This window comes from Canis lupus, chromosome 9 (genome assembly GCF_003254725.2).
Source record: "Canis lupus dingo isolate Sandy chromosome 9, ASM325472v2, whole genome shotgun sequence".
NCBI lineage: Eukaryota > Metazoa > Chordata > Mammalia > Carnivora > Canidae > Canis > Canis lupus.
The window spans coordinates 32425979-32443014 of NC_064251.1; the positions used below are offsets into that span (position 1 = coordinate 32425979).

Genomic DNA, 17036 nt, shown 5'->3' on the forward strand with positions numbered 1-17036 from the left:
TGTTCTCTAGAAAGGAGGAGAGTTTCAGGAACACAAGATGCCATTCCCAGGATTCTAATTAATTACCAGGCCAAAGAATAACACTCTGCCCTCTTGTTTATAACCAAGAGACTTTCTCCTGATTTGCTGCAGAGTCACATTCAAAATTTGGGAGTTGATTTGGCTCCAGGTATAAATAACACACCAGAGTCAGTACCTAGTAGAAAGGTCCAAAACTATTTCTGAAGTCATCATAGCAGCTAAGCTTTCATTTGGCAGAGAGAGAATCTGAAGAGATCTTTAGAAAGATTCTTAATGCTGTTGCTAGGGACGTCTGTGTGTATGTGTGTGTGTGTGTGTATCTGTGTGCTGGGGGGAGGGGGTGGCGCAGGGTTTAACACGTGCTCTCAATCAACAATGTCTCCTTAACATAAAGCAGCCTATGAAGGTCATTTGCCATTTTATTTTAGAGAGAAACATGAAAAATGCCTAAATAAGCGGCTTTCTAGGAAATTTATTCTGTGTGTTTCATTAGTCATGTAAAGCGTAACGTCATGAAAGGAGCCAGGTGCACCCATACAGAGCCGGCATGAAAGAAGCACTGGAATCTTCCTCCTAAGATCGAGCCTCTTGGTGTCCTAAGTCCCAGATCCACTGACTACTTCCCCAGAACCTGCTCAGACAAAAACTCCAGCAATGCCTGAGCAGCCCTGACTGGATTGGAGCTTTCTTTGCTCTTGTTGGGAGCTTGTAAAGGATTGCACAGGTGCCTTAGGTGAGGGGATGTGGTGGCCACCTGTGTGCTTCTCATCCCCGTGAGCTGTGGGAGTAAGGGGGTGTCTGGTCCCAGGAGAGCTGTAGATCACTTGCAGTCACAGATTTCTGGATGGGCTCTTGCATGCCAGACGATATTCCTTTGCCTGCAGTTGATATAGTGCAAAGCTAACTGGCTGCCTTGCTGCCCCTTTGCTCATCCTTGAATGACAGCCCGTTCTGATTCAGGCTTGTTTGCCATGAAGCTTGTTGTCCCTGCATGCCGTTCCTAATGGACCTCACAGATACAAAAGGCTAAAGACACACTGAAGTCATGGCATCCCTTTACTACAGCGCACAAGAGAAATCGAGCCTTTTCAGGGCTATAGTCCTGAGAATACACCTAGATTCTGAGCCAAGCTGTTTCCCTCTCCCCTTCTCTCCCTGTGCATCATTTGCTCTTTTATTTTGCATTAAGAGTAGCTTAGTGATCATGGACTTCAGCTCTTGCCTGTAGTGATCCTGTTCGCATTTTATTCTTTACACAGAATAGGAAGGAGGTTCGCTTGCTTTGCGCAGAGGCTGAGCCACAGGAGAAAGCAAAGCCAGTGTGATTTATTGAATGAGAGCACTGGACAATTACCAACAACTTGTTCCTCTGCTGCCTCGAACAACCTGAACTGGTAAGTAAAATTCATTGTTGTCTTTCTTCATATGAATGTGGGGCTTTCTAATTCACTGATTATTTTTTAAATGTGTATGTGTTGCTGCAGTTTAAATGATACCAAAAAATCTGCATCTTCCAAAGTTAGCTGCAGGCAGCCCATGAAGGATGCACACCAGCACATATAGAGTGGTCTGCAGTAGCATGTAGGCGTCCATGTGGGGAGTCAAGAGTGGGGGCGGGGAAGCCCCCATGTCCGATAATTAGACATTTTGTTTGTAGCAAGCCTGAGGACATTATGTGCTTGCCTAACTGATTAGCAATAGCTATGAAAAAGTAAAATATTCTTTTGTTGTATAAGATCATTTTCTAATCCGGTTCCTGAGTACCTATAAGATACCTGTTGGATTAGATAAAGATGGATCCCATCATGCTGATAATCCTAAATATAAACCCAGACATATTGCCTTTAATCCAGCTGGACATGCAGGGTGGGATACCAGTATTCTGTGCATCCTGGGTGAGCATGCCCATAAATAGCATCATGACTGTGATATCAAGGATAGCTGCTAAGGGCACACAGTAGACATCCATGTAAACTCTTGCTTGATCCAGTGCTACTTTTGTACCCATATGCCTTATATCCTTTTCTTATTCTGTGAAGATATATGGTTGGTAGGGAATATTAGGTTCAAAGTGGAACACTCTAAGCGTCTTGTTACCCATGCTGGTCTTGGGCCCCGCCAAGGCCACTGGAAGTACCATTGATAATCCAGTCTGATTTTGCTTCTATGCTGGAACACAAAATCCCTGTACTTACTTGATTTCTTCATTTCCTAATAAAATGCAAGCCAGCCTCTGCAGAGGGGGAACGTGAATGGCAAAAGCGATTGCTTTTCCAACCACTGCTACCACTACCATGTCTTCTTGGTCTTTTCTTTGCCTGGTTACTGCAAGGCTTTATGGCAGCACCAAATCCTTTTCTAGTTGGTTCAGAATCCATATAAAGGTCATACAGAGTTTACTATCTTTGTTGCACACTATCTGCAACGTATCACTGGCCATTCAGATGGAGTTGTGGCCTTGGGTGCTGACAAAGATGGATGATGGCAGAAGAGTGAGCAGCATGCTTCCCTAAATCAAAACCGAAGTTAGGAAATCTGAGAGATGGGCAAAGTTTTGCAGAGTGGAAAGTATCCCAGGCCACTCAATCACAAGAGCAGCATCATTCTCCCATGTGATTTGACTCTTTCAGAACTGATGGCATTCTAATAGGAAGGAGATGGAATTGACTAATGATTAGAGATATCAGGATAGTAGGGCACTTTTGCTCATTCCCAGACTATGTGTCTTTAGGAAATTCCCTCACTCTACCTGGATCTCCATTCTTCCTTTTTTTTTTTTTTTCTATTCCTGATTATTTTAAAGAAGACATGCTAAGCTCAACTAATCTATCCATGAGATACTACTTAAAGCTTTCCAATTAAAGATGCAGTAGGTAATCAAGGTTGTTGTTTACGTTAATCCAGAGACCATGCATCAGAAACCTATGGATGAGGGTTTATGTGGGAATGAGGAGATATATACACCTTCCCCATCAAAGGGATACAGGGTACTCTAAAGGAAGCATGATCACACTCAGGGGACTAGAAGGGGAGAATAGAGTGGAAAATGGCATTTTAAAAGCACAACTTTAAATAAATAGATCATGTAAATAATTTTTATCAATATTAATCAGTAATAAGTGACTTCCCTATACTTATGATGCTGAGATACTGAAGATCTTAAATGTTTTGAAATGAACATTTTGGAGGAGTTAGTTCAAGGATGAGTAGAACCCATTATAGAATTTACATTCAAATTACCCCCATACCCATGCACATGGAATTCACAGCTGTAAATGTACTGTGATTTATTTAAGGAGTTCTAGAAAACTCATCTGCCAAAAGAATTATCCCGTCTCTAGGATTAAGGTACCTGAAATTCTTTCATCAGAGATTCAATTAAATATTGCTGTCTTTTACAAAAGAAATCTTCTTAGGGGGAATAATAAATTGAGACCCTCATAGCTTATCATAAATGAATGTATTCAGTATTTTCTTCCTCACGGGAAACCCAAAGGATGTTGCATTAATACTGTATTAATTCTTCTGCTTTCTATCTATTTCACACCTATCTCCAAGAACTTCTCTTGTAATAATCATTTCACTCTTTTTTTTTTTTAAGATTTACTTATTTATTTGAGAGAGAGTGTGCATGTGCAAGCCAGAGGGCAGAGGGAGGGGCAGAGGGAGAGAAAGAGACTCTCAAGCAGATCCCCACTGAGTGCAGAGCCTGTGGAGCCTGATCTCACCACCCTGAGATCATGACCTGAGCTGAAACCAATAGTTGGATGCTTAACCAACCAACCCTTTATCACTTAACTCTTAATCAGAAAGCTAAGTAGGCTTTAGGACAAGCCATTTCCTTCTTTTTATGGGATGTTTGGATTAAAAGATACCATCTATTTTTCCTCTAGGCCATTGAAAGTCACATGTGGAAAGCTGAACTCACTACCTTTCCCCTTTTAAATCCAGTTTTCCTCTTACATTCCTCTCTTTTTAAAAAAATTATTGGTAAGCCATTCTGCACCTAGTCAACCAAGCAGAGCTAACAAAAGTTATCCTCAGGTTCCTAACTCCTGAAGTCCCTCCATCTAATCACTAACTACATTTGGTCCATCTTCCTTCCTCTCTCTTTTTAATCTGCCCAGCCTTCTCCATCCCCATTGTGACATCTTGGAGTGGAAGTCACCAGCTCTCATTGTGATTTTCAACAGCCTTATACTTGGCTGTCCCCTGCCACTGGTCCCACTATAGCCCTCTTCCCTTCAAACCACCCTCTGGATACTACCAGAGTGATTCTCTAAAAATGCAAATCTCAGGCTTTCTCTAGTGCTTCTCCATTGTGAAAAGTGAAATCTATTGTCACTCATCATGGTATGCAAAGCCCTTGCTGGTCTGGTCCTGCTATCTCTCAAGGCTCCTTTCCAAAGGTCTTTGTGTGGCAGATGAAAGGCCCTTTGGAAATGTCAGAGCCCAGAAGAATTCTATTAGGGCACCTGTGGGCACTGACCAACCAGCAACACTATCACATGTCCTAACCTGAGTTATTATACCTGGAATGCCCTTTCCTTTCCTTCCTGCTGGTTGATTCTTCATTCACTGTTCAAAATCTTGCTCGGTCATCACCATTTCTAACCCATTCTCCCATACCCTCTTCTCCCATGACACCTACTGTCACTCACTCCTCTATGCTATTTCTTGCCTTAAACATTTGAGAGCAGTGTTGAGAGGCTTAGCTCTCAGATCAACTCTCAGATCCATATTGCCTGTGTTTGAATCCCAGATCTGCCCCCTTAGTAGTACCTCAATTCCTTTCTATGTAAAATGGGGATAATAGTCCTTACTTCACAAGACTGTTATGGGATACAGAGAGCTGATACACATAAAGGCATTATTCTAAATAGTGCCTGACTTAGAAAGTGCTATAGAAGTAAAAGCCATTATCACTATTTCATAATTTCACGTATCACACTATTTCATACAAACACACACTTGCATAACTGTCTTCTTCATTAGCCTATCACCATGTTGGGGTACAGGTAGGGTAATCAACTTGTTTCAATTTGCCTGGGACTTCCCTAGTTTTAGCACTGAAAGTCCTGCCTCCCAGGAATCCGCTTAGTCCTAGGCAAACTAATACTGTCAGTCACCTTCTGAGGGTGTCTTATTCACCTTTGAATTCCCAGGATCTATCACAGCATATATAGACTACCAAAGTAGGTCACCCAAAGGGTTTATTAAACTATAGAATCAAAATTAATTGTCTTTTCACCTGCTTCCTCATAAACATCCTTTTAAACTTCAAAAATCAATCTTCTTCCTGCTGTGAAGTAACCACTGACTTTTCAAAACTTATCACTGAATAACTGAAAATATGTTTTTAGATGCACAGGAACTTGAAAGGTTGCTTCCATACCGTTATATATTATCAGTGTAATAGAATTGGCCACTCTTTAGCAATCAGAGACATACCTGTCATGGTAACAGCAGGTGGGGAATAGGAGAAGGGTCACACTTTCTTTTCTGTCTAGTGACAGGCAGGTTGAAGTGTGAAGGTCCCTAGTTCACATCACAGCCTGAAGAGCAATCTTGTCCCAGTCAGAAATGTTCCCTTCACTGAATGTATCTGTCTACCCAGCTGTCAAGAATGGCTAGAGTTCCTGTTTCTAATATGCTTTGTCTTACAACTGCTCCTCATCCAAACTGGCTCAGGTCTTTTTTCACAGTACAAATATGATGAGAAAGTCCCAGAAGCAAGCTCCTGTGAATCAGGGACTCTGGACGTGCCAGAACTCATAACGAGGTCAAGATCTTCTCTTTAGAATCAAGGTCTAGAAAGAAGCTGACAGGCAGCCAGACCAAGCTCCCTCAGGCAGAATAATAGTAGATTTGCTAAGACCATGGACTTTGGAGTCAGAATAAATCCTGCCTCCTCCATTTACTGGTTATTTGGATCTTGGAGAAGTTACCCAAATTCTATGGGCCTCAGTTTCTTTGTTTGCAAAATAATAATATAATAATGGTGCCAACTTTCTCCGAAGGCTATTATTACATTTTTTCTTACCCTGTGAAAGCAAAACCTGAGGCAAAACCAATCATGAATGTTCTGTTGGGTATTGGGAGACACAGCCTCAGGACACCAAGAGTCAAGCCATCAAGGAAAAAGGGAACTGAGTCAAGGAGGAAACATGAAAATAGATCATTTGTTACTGAACTAGCCATGGCTTCACAAGAAAACACATCTAGTGGTTTGTGTGTGATTGCTTCCAAGAAGCCCTCAAAACAGTCCACAAGGGAAGAACGGAGAAGAAATTATCTGAGAGCTCCTTCCAATCTCCTACCTCTCATTGGTCCAGTTTCTCACATTTCCAGATAGTGTGACCCAGTCCCTTGGGGTGGCCATGAGTAAAATTGGAGCCTCCCTCTGTGAGTCTGACTGGGTCAGAGCTGCTGCAGCCAATGCCACAGCAAGCACAGTGGGGGCCATGCCAGACCCGCCCTTCACTTGACACAGCTGGTATTTGGGGACAGGATGAAGGTGGCAGCCAGAGCTCTCTACGGGAGCAAGCAGCCAGAACCCAGGGAACAGGTGGTTTTAAAGTAAACCTGGGGAAACTCCTCTCTCTCTCTCCACAGACTGTTTTTGCCATTTTGGATATGGATTCTCCAGGAAACTTTCACTCTTTCCTTAAAGCTTGCCTCCAGGTGTATTAAAAGTGTAGCTGGTATTAGGGTGTAATAAAGAGCAGAAGTTTTTAATTTTCATAAAGTGCAATTCATCAATTTATTTTATGGTTTCTGCTCTCAGTGCCTCTTTTAATAAATCATTTTCTTATTCAAGTTCACAAAGATTTTCTCCTATGTTTTCTTCTAGAAGAAGTTGTATAGTGTGAGCTTTTGCAGTTAGGTCTATATTTCAATTCCAGTTAATTTTTTATATAGGAGATGAAGTAGTGGCTGAGGTTTTATTTTTGCATATGGACATCTCATTGTTCTGATGCTCTCTGTTGGAAAATTTCAGTTTTCCAAAAATCAGTTGTCAAAAATCAGTTGATCATATATGAGCATGCTATTTCTGGGCTCTCTGTTTGGTTTCATTAAATCTATGTACCTATCTTTATGTCACAGTCTTTATCTGAAGAGCTGTCCTGATACCAATACCACAGATCATGATTACTATGACTTTATAGCAGGTCTTTAAATCAGGTAGTGTAAGCCTTCCAACTTTGTTCTTTCTCAAAGTTGTTTTGGCTATTTTAGATCCTTTCCATTTTTATAAAAATTTCAGAATCAGCTTTTTGATTTCTAAAAAAACAAAAACAAAAACAAAAAAACCACCCTGCATTGAATCTAGAGTTCAGTTTGGAAGAATTGACATCTTAATAATATCAGTTCTGATTTGATCCATGAAGAAAGTATACATCTCTATTTATTTAGGTTTTCTTTAATTTTACTCATTAGTGTCATGGAGTTCCGAGTATACAAGTTTTGCATACATTTCGTTACATTTATTGCTGAGTAGATTTTTGTAGATTTATTAGACCGTTCTACAAAATGTTCATGTTATCTGCAAAAGAAGACTGTTATGCTTCTTTCCTTCCAGTCTTTATACCTTTTCTTGCCTTGCTACACTAGCTAGAATGTCCGGTATAATAGGAGAGAGAGGAATGGACATCCATGCATTGCTTCTGATCCTAGGAGGAAGCATTTGGTCTTTAACCATTAAGTATAAGTCTATAGATTTTTGTAGATTCTCTTCATCTGGTTGACAAGTTCCCTTATATTCCTGAAAGGTTTTTTTTGTTTTGTTTTGTTTCATTTTGTTCTTGTTTTTGGTTCAGTAAACAGATATCGAATCATGTCAAATTCTTCTTATTCTGCATCTATGAAGATGACCATATGATTTTTCTTCTTTTATTCTGTTAATGAAGTGAATTACATTGATGAGTGGTTGAATGTTATACTAACCCTGCTTTCCTGGAATAAACCCTACCTGATCATGAAACATCATGTATCCTTTATGTATATTGCTGGATCTTACTTGCTAACACTTTGCTGAGCTTTTTTGTGTCTATGTTTGTGAGAGACATTGAGCAATAGCTTTGTTTTCTTGTAATGCCTGTTTTCTGGTTTTCGTATCAGGGCAATGTTAGCCTTAAAATGAAACCAAAGTTTTGGAAGAGTTTTGTATAGAATTGGTATTTTTTTCCCTTAAATATCTGGCAGGCTGTAACATTTAACATAACCTTTATTAAATATTGTGGGAGAAAAGAAACTATTAGGATGGAAAACAAAAGTATAAAACTAGAGACTAGCTTTCCCATATAGCGTGTCTTCCTATCTCCTAAATTCTGGTCCTATAGCTGTGTTGCAGAGACCAGCCCAACTTCAATCAACAGATCTGTTTGCCCTTCTCTTTGCCTCTCAGGGCCCCTAGAGCCTCTTTGAAGGAAGAAAACAAAAGATATATTTATTTTCTTAGAGAAACTCTCAAGAGTTTTTTCTTATTAAAATGATGGCTAAAATTTTATTAATAGTGGTTATACCCATCCAACATAATACTACTCAGCAATAAAAAGTGAAGAACTACTTACTGATAGATATAACAATGTGGGTGAATCTCAAAATAATTAAGCTGAGTTAAAGAAGGCAGATTTTTAAAAAGTGCATAGTGATTATTCCATTTGTATGAAATTCAGAAAGGAAACCTAATCTGTAGTGTCAAAAAACAGCCCAGTAGTTGCCTGAGAACAGTAGGCCTGAAATGAATTTTTTTTTGAACATCTATTTATTTCAGGCACTCTGCTAAACATTTAAAACTCTACTATTCGGGATCCCTGGGTGGCGCAGCGGTTTGGCGCCTGCCTTTGGCCCAGGGCGCGATTCTGGAGACCCGGGATCGAATCCCACATCGGGCTCCCGGTGCATGGAGCCTGCTTCTCCCTCTGCCTGTGTCTCTGCCTCTCTCTCTCTGTGACTATCATAAATATATATATAAAAAAAAAAACTCTACTATTCTTTTTAGACATGACTTTTATAATTCAGATACAGAATACTGTTAAGGAAATTGAAGCTTAGGGATGGTAAATAATTTGCCCAATGTCATGCAGTTAATAGGTAGAAGAGCCAGATCCAAAGTTAGATCAGACTTGACATCAAAGCCCCTACCTTTTTAAAAGATTTATTTATTTATCTGAGAGAAAAAGAGATTGAGAACATAAGCAAGAGGGGCAGAGGGAGAGGAAGAAAGACTCTCAAGAAGACTTCATGCTGAGTGCAGAGCTTGACTTGTGGTTCGATTTCATGACCCTGAGATCATGACCTGAGTTGAGATCATGACCTGACTCAAAAATCAAGAGTCACTGGCCCAATCATATGAGCCACCCAAGCACCCCAAAGTCCCTACTTTTAATACTGTGCTTAAAACCAAAATGATTATCTTGAAGTTGAAGAATGGAATAAAACAGAGCTATAGATCTCATTCTGTTTCAGTAAAAATGGCTAACAAGGAATCCCCTCTAAAGAGTAATATTCCAGATGTAACATAATGAAAATAATTTCCTTACTAGTTCTCCTCTTAGGATTCTGTATCTATTTTACCCATCAGATATTTCATTCAACAAGTGAGTCTCTTTTTTTCTCCCAGGTCAATTTAATACAAAAATGCAGAGAGTACTGTTGTCATTTTTAAGACACTTTTCTGGACGCTCTAGGGATTACACAATATGTTAGTAAAGTCCCCAAAAGGAATCATATAGCACAGGAAAACAGGAACTGAGGAAAGGTTAATATATTTTGTACTTCTTTTGTTAAATTTATTCCTCAGGATTTAAATCTTTTTAATGTCATGCTATAATAAATAGAATTGTTTTAATTTCATTTTCATTTCATTGTCTTAAATCAGAAAGGAGAATAAAAGGGTTATAAACAAAAGATAGACTTATATTGTTTTATATTACCTTTTATGTTTACCTTCATGGTTTCCTTACCAATGTTCTTTCTTTCCTTGTGTGGATTTGAGTCACTGTCTAGTATCCTTTCATTTCAGCCTGAAGGATTCCCTTTAATATTTCTCTTTTTTAAAAACGTTTTATTTATATATATTTTAGAGAGGAGAAGAGGGGCAGAGGGAGAAAGAGAATCTCAAGCAGACTCTCTGCTGATCAGGGAGCCCAACATAGGACTTGATCTCACAATTGTGAGATCATGACCTGAGCTGAAATCAAGAATTGGACACTTAACTGACAGAGCCACCCATGCGTCCTTCCCTTTAATATTTTTGTAAGGAAGGCCTGCTGTCAAATTCTCTTAGTATTTGTTTATCCCTGAATGTCTTAATATCATCTTCATTTTTGAAGAGTTGTTTTACTGTATAGAGAAATTCTTATTTGACGATCTTTCTTTGGCATTTTGAATATGTCATCCCACTTCCCTCTGGCCTCTATGGTTTTCTGGTGAAAAATCAGCTGTAAATCTTCCTAAGGATTCCTTGTATGTAATTAGTTATTTCTTGTTTCCAGGATTTTCTCTTTGTTTTTAGCCTTTAGTGGCTTAATTATGATGTTATGTAGGTGTGAATCTCTTTGAGTGTATTCTATTGGTGTTCATTGAGCTTCTTGAATGTGTAGGTTAATGCTTCTCATCAATTTGGGGAAGTTTTTGACCATTATTTCTTCAAATATTCTCTCTCCCCCTCCTCCCTCTCTTTCTTAGACTCCTATTATGTGTATGGTACACTTGGTGGTGTTTGACACTTGTCTGAGACTCTGCTCATTTTTCTTCACATTTTTCTCTTTTTGCTCCTAAAACTGGATAATCCCAATTGACCTATCATAAAGTTTCATGATTCTTCCTTCTTCCTGTTCAGATCTAATGCTGAGCACCTCTAGTGAATTTTTCATTTATTATGTATTTCAACTTCACAATATCTATTTGGTTCTGGATTTGTTTTATAAGTTGTCTTTATTGATATTCTCTATTTTGTGAGATATTCTCACAATTTTCTTTATTTCTTTAGATATGGTTTCCTTAAGTTCCTTGAACATATTTAAGATAATCATATTTAAAGTTTTTGTCAAAAAAAATAAAAAAAATAAAGTTTTTGTCTAATAAGTAACATATTCAGGGCAATGTTTATTGACTGCTTTATTTCCTATGACTGAGACATATTTTTGTTTGTTTGTTTTGTGCATGGCTCATATTTTTCTTGTTAAAAACTAGGAATCTTGGGGCACCTGGATGGCTCAGCAGTTGAGCATCTGCCTTCAGCTCAGGTCATGATCCTGGAGTCCTGGGATCGAGTCCTGCATCAGGCTCCTCATGGGGAGCCTGCTTCTCCCTCTGCCTCTCTCTGTGTCTCTCATGAATAAGTAAATAAAATCCTAAAAAAAATAAAAATAAAATAAAAATAAAAATAAAAATAAAAATAAAAAAAACTAGACATCTGAATATAATGTGGCAACTCTACAAATCAAATTATCCCACTCTCTCAGGGTTTATTGTTTAGCAACTTTTCAGAATTAAGTCTGTAAAGTCTGTATTCTTTGTCAATTCCTTATCATTTTGATGGCCACTGAAGTCTCTGCTTGGTTAGCTTAATTTCCTTAAATGCCTGAAACCAGTGGGTCTTCTGATCTTTACAGAAGGGCTCTGTGCACATGTTGAGGCACACATTCCATGCTATCCAACCAGGCATTTGTCAGCTCTGCCTTACCCTTCACTTCCTGCTTTTCATGTAGCCTTAACATTAGACAGAGACAAGAGCTTAGGACCTTCTCAGGTATTTTATGAGAATGCTCCCAGCATACATGTGGTCAGCTAGATCCTGACACTGTGTCAGAGCTTTTCAAAGTCCTCTATGGGCATCTCATATCCCTTTTAAGCTTTTTGATTAGTCTATTGTTAGTCTACTTTTATCTAGCACCTCAGGCAGCTGTGATGATTAAACAATTGCTGATGTTTGTTTTTGACAAGATGCCTTAAGGGAAAAGGTTATTTGCACTTTGTGAACTCTGAGGTCAGCATCAAATAAAGAAAAATCTTATGGGTGGGGTCTTCCAGGGAACCACCAGCCAGGTCAAATGATGATGATTCTCTCAAAATGGGATTGTGAAGGAGCTCTGTCACCATTCTGCACCATTCAGTGGCTGCCAGATTATTGTTTTTTTAATCATGAATATATACATTGATGGTCTTCAAGGCTACCATAGAGCTGGGAAAGATAGGAACTGAGCAAGTTAAAAATGCCACAAAGCTCACTGATCTTACCAAATTAGCCACTTGTCTCAAATAGAAATGGATTCTGCAAAACTTTGGTTAATTTCCAGAGTTCTGAGAAAATTAATTCTGATAATTCCTGCTAGTATCCTTATTGCTTTTATGAAAGAGAAGATTTTTGGAAGTCATTACTTTGCCATTCCCGCTGTCATACTATTATTTTTAATCTTTCTGTGAAACGTTTATTTAGGTGCACCACTTATAATCTCAGAGGGGTTCCTGGATGGCTCAGTCAGTTAAGTGTCCAACTCTTGATTTCAGCTCAGGTCTTGATCTCAGGGTTGTGAGTTCAAGCCCCATGTTGGGCTCCATGCTGGGCCTGAAGCCTACTTTGGAAAAAAAAATCTCAGTTGGAAAGTTTTGTCTTTTATTAGGAAATTAAACCATTTGGGTATATTGTGCTCACAGGTATATTAAATCTTAGCCTTACTACTTCATTTTACATTTCTATTTATTTTATTTATTTTATTTTTTAATTTTTCTATAGACTTATCTTTATTCCTCTCTTTCCACTGTTTGAAGTTCAACTTTCTGTTTTACTGTTACTGTAAACATCCATATAAAAATATATACTTATATTTTTCTATCAAAATCAAGCTAAATAGTATAATAAGTACATAAAGTCATGTTTTAAAACAATGTTTAAAACTAATAAGAAAACTATGTAAATTATTACAATGTACTTTGGTGTCTCTGATTTGAGAAGAAGATTGATGTAATCTTAATAATTGCTGCTATTTATTGAGTGGCTGTAGTAAGCATTAAATAGGATGCATGCTTTCATTTGTTAATTCATTTAATCTTCACAACTCTATAAGAATTCTCTTTATATACGGTGAAACAAACTCTGAGAATTTAAATAAAGTTCCTAGAGTCACATATAGATAACAACAAGCTTGGGTCTGCCAAATTCCAGAGCCAAAAAGCAACACTATTTCTCAAAGGCTTGCCCCTTTCTATAAGGGTAAAAATTTAAGAGTACAGTTATTTGGGAGGGGTGTGCATGTTTATGAGAACAAATAATACAAAGCGCCTTTTTCAATGTCTTTCATCAGACAAAATTTTAAATATGGTGGGGGGAGAAAATATAATGATAGATGAAATCTAGAAGAATAGAAACATGCTGAATGATGGCCAGGAAGGAAGGGACAGCTGGGGCAGTATGAGAAGGAAGTCAGACAGGGAAAGTCAACCTATTTTGACTGAAGGGAACAGATGGGAGATGAGCAAAGACAAAGGGGGCCATGTGGGTAGGTGTCATCAGTTAGAGGGCAAGTAACTGGAATTTGATCAATCGACAAGAATTTATTTACTGGACTCCTGGGCACTGTGTGAGATACAAAAGAATGTAAAGTTATTTTGGGAATGATAATGATGTAGACAAGACAGATGGCTTGAACTGGGGCATTAGCGCTGAAGGAAAAGTCTAGAGACAGAAGGCAGAAAGAAAGAGGTTAAGGCAATCTCCATGTGAGCCAGCTTGCTATCAATCTGGAATTTTCGTGGGAACAGCAAGATATAGAGGAAACGCTTAATTGCTACTGAAGCAAAGTTAAAGGATCTGTAGATAGAATGAGAAAGATGCCAAATCACCTACTTTTTCTATTTTTGCTTTTGCGTAAGTGAAAAGATTATTAAAGATGAAAACACACCCGTATGTACATACACACTACAAATAGTGCTTTAAATCATCCTCCCAAATGTAAATATGACCATTTAGCTAAGATTGGGTGGGCCCGATACAAGTGACTAAAACTGAATAGGTCTGACCAAATTGAAAGGCATTAGGAAGTCTTTTTTTGTGTTGCAAGAAATTGTAAGCAAGACTTAAAAGGTGCCTAACAACATTCAGCAATGTAACCAGGATAGCTCTCCATTTGTTAAAGTACAAGTAAGTCAATGTCAGTTGGTGCCAGTGGACATGGAACCCAATTCAGAAGCATGAGGAAGAAATGAGCTTTCTGAGTAGTTCCTTAATATATTACTTGTCATAGACTCTCATGTGAGCATTCATTTATTCTAAAGTATTTACTGAACATCTTCTATAACAAGATGATAAGTGTTATGAGTTTTCCTATATTCTAAGCTCTTTATGTGCATTATCTCATCAAATCCTTATAACTGTAATGTGATATTAAGTATTATCCCTATTTTATAAATGAGAAAAATAAGATTTAGATATTTAAGTAACTCACCTGATGTCACATAGTCAGTAGCTGGAATAGGCTTCCTAATCTGAACTATGTTTCTTGTACTTCGAGGCAGGCATATTTTAGGTATAAAAATTAGTACTTGGCAGTCTTTGTTCTTGAGAAGCATACAGACCAGCTAGGAGACAGCCAAATAGCTGTAATATAATAAAATATTTTCTGTAAGAGGCATATCCTAAGTAAATCAGTAAAGAAATACACAAATTTACCTGGGGCTGTCAGAGACCACTTGAGCATAGACTTTAAGGATCAGCAGTCATTTCCTAGGTGATGAAGGCATAGATGGAGTTCCAGTACAGGCAAAAGCAGTGCAAACAAGCTTTATTTAAATAAAGTTCCTAGAGTCACATAGATTATAGATAACAATACCATGATCCAAGCTTGGGTCTGCCAAATTCCAGAGCCAAAGCAACACTATTTCAGAGGTAGAAAAGAGCTTGAACTATTTCAGAAACTCTAAGGAGATCAGAAAGACTGAAACATAAAACATAGAAGAACAGTATGAATGAGGCTGGAGAGGCAAACACTTGTGTGTGAGGCAAAAGAACTTAGAATTTATCCTATAGAAATGGAGAAGCTCTGAAGTCAGTCCTATGAAGAGTGGGGTTAGCAAAAGAGATTCTCCATGATACTTATATCACGGGATCCATAAGACTATGAAAATTCAAGGACAGGAGATGACCTCTGAGAGCCGCAGCTTAGCAGCGATGGCAGCATTACAAATGGAAGACTCCACTGGAGATTGGGAACTGACCAATCTCTATGTGGTGGGAAGGTAACCACATGCTCCAGAGAGACCTGGTCCCAGTGTAGCAGAGGCTCCCCTGGGGTGGAACACTTGGCACATAACTGCCTCGGCCAGTTATTTCATTTGTGCATTTGCTTATCCAATACACAGATGCATGCCAGGCAGCCAGAGCCTCAGTAGCATCAATATTTAAGTAGCAATACCCAGCTTAATGGTGGATGGCTTTTGAAATGGCAAGGCTGATTTCCTGGAAACTGACTGCAAGCATGACATTGGTGAGGACCTGTTTAGAGATTTGTGGAACAGCAGTCAAGCACAACTTGGAGAATGGCAGTAGTGACAGCCCTGGAGGATACTCTCTGGGGTATCTGGGGTGAGCAGGGATGGACCTATGCATACAAATCCCCCAAACTTCTGGGCACTGAGGTAACTCACCAAGGCTTAGACAAGAGGCACAATTTAACACCTCAAGGAAAGGGGTATCTGCAGGGAACATCCACACCCAACAGAGGGCAGCATCTAAAAGGAGGTAGGTAGAAAGATCCCAATTACATATACCCAAGAGGAACTGAACAGAACCCCTGGGTTATAGATTTGAGACACTTCCTCCCAGTGGGATAGAGACCAAAAGGCTTGAGACTCAAGTCATACATATGTTTGTATGTAAATGTGTATGTTTAAATGGTAAATAGATGTTGTCATATCATTCTTGCCCCCAATTAGCTATGTGGCTGTGGGTTTCAGCTTTCTAGTCTATAACATGAAAAAACTGGGCCTCCTCTCCAAGGTCCCTTCCAGCTACAGCATTTTATTAGGATTCCAGATGGTTACTGGTGATAAAATTCTTTGTCAACTTATAATTATCTTGTGTAAATGATACCACATCAGATTTTCCTCCTCTTAGGAACTGCTGTGTGAAAATGACCCAACAAATGCAGAATCTACATCTTTCTCAGTCAAAGAAACACAGTGCCCCATCGTCTCCCAATGCCGCCAAACGCCTGTACAGAAACCTCTCTGAGAAACTGAAGGGGAGCCACTCTTCCTTCGACGAGGCCTATTTTCGAACAAGAACAGAACGACTGAGCCTCAGAAAGACCTCAGTGGTAATAACACTCTTTATTCTTTTCTCTGCTTAATTTGTGCAGCCATGTTTGGGTTGAAGGAGATTCTAAGATGCTCTACATGTACTTCTGCACCTGCATTTGCAGTTTTACAAATGCTGAGAATCAGGTAAGGCAGGAATGGCACACATCTGTACTGTGAGCCGGAGCTTCAGTGGGAGAGTTTCCCTTTCATTTTCATAATGTCTTGCCCTTTCTTTTCTCTTAGTTTTTCTTTCTCTAATGAATCAAAGAAACAACAACAACAAAATGGCAGTTTGACAAATACAGAGCATGAATTAAATAGCCTTTCTGAGAGCTCCAGTGTTCATTCAGATAGCAAATGAACAATGAACATTTCATTTATTTATTTATAATGTATGGCCCATACGCTTTTCCAAGGTATTCAAAACCAAATCTAGGCCAAAAATATGTATGTATTATATAATGGGAAATAAATAAAGTGATAGAAAGAGAAAGAGAGTGAGTGGGGAAGGGAGGGAGGAAGGAGTGAAAAAGAAAAAGCTAGAAAATAATGGGGATGGAAAGAGAAATAAATATACTAAAATCTCAGATAAATATAGTATCTAAAGTTTGCCGTGACATTTCTCTCTGAGTTCCCAGTCAGTCAAAGCAGAAAATGAAGCCCGGTTGGGTATAGCATCCAATTAGCTGATAACTGAAAGTATTTTAGTCTAT

At 38.8% G+C, this 17036-nt stretch overlaps 1 protein-coding gene across 2 annotated transcripts in view; it reads left to right on the top strand.

Annotated features, from left to right (window-relative positions):
* The window catches only part of ANKFN1 (ankyrin repeat and fibronectin type III domain containing 1), a 298750-nt gene that overhangs the window by 142504 nt on the left and 139210 nt on the right, over window positions 1-17036 (top strand). For both annotated transcript variants that reach the window (XM_035720842.2, XM_035720841.2), the window contains exons 3-4: window positions 1281-1415; window positions 16139-16340. In XM_035720842.2, coding sequence (XP_035576735.2) covers window positions 1281-1415; window positions 16139-16340 — 337 coding nt within the window. The remainder of the gene's footprint in view (window positions 1-1280; window positions 1416-16138; window positions 16341-17036) is intronic.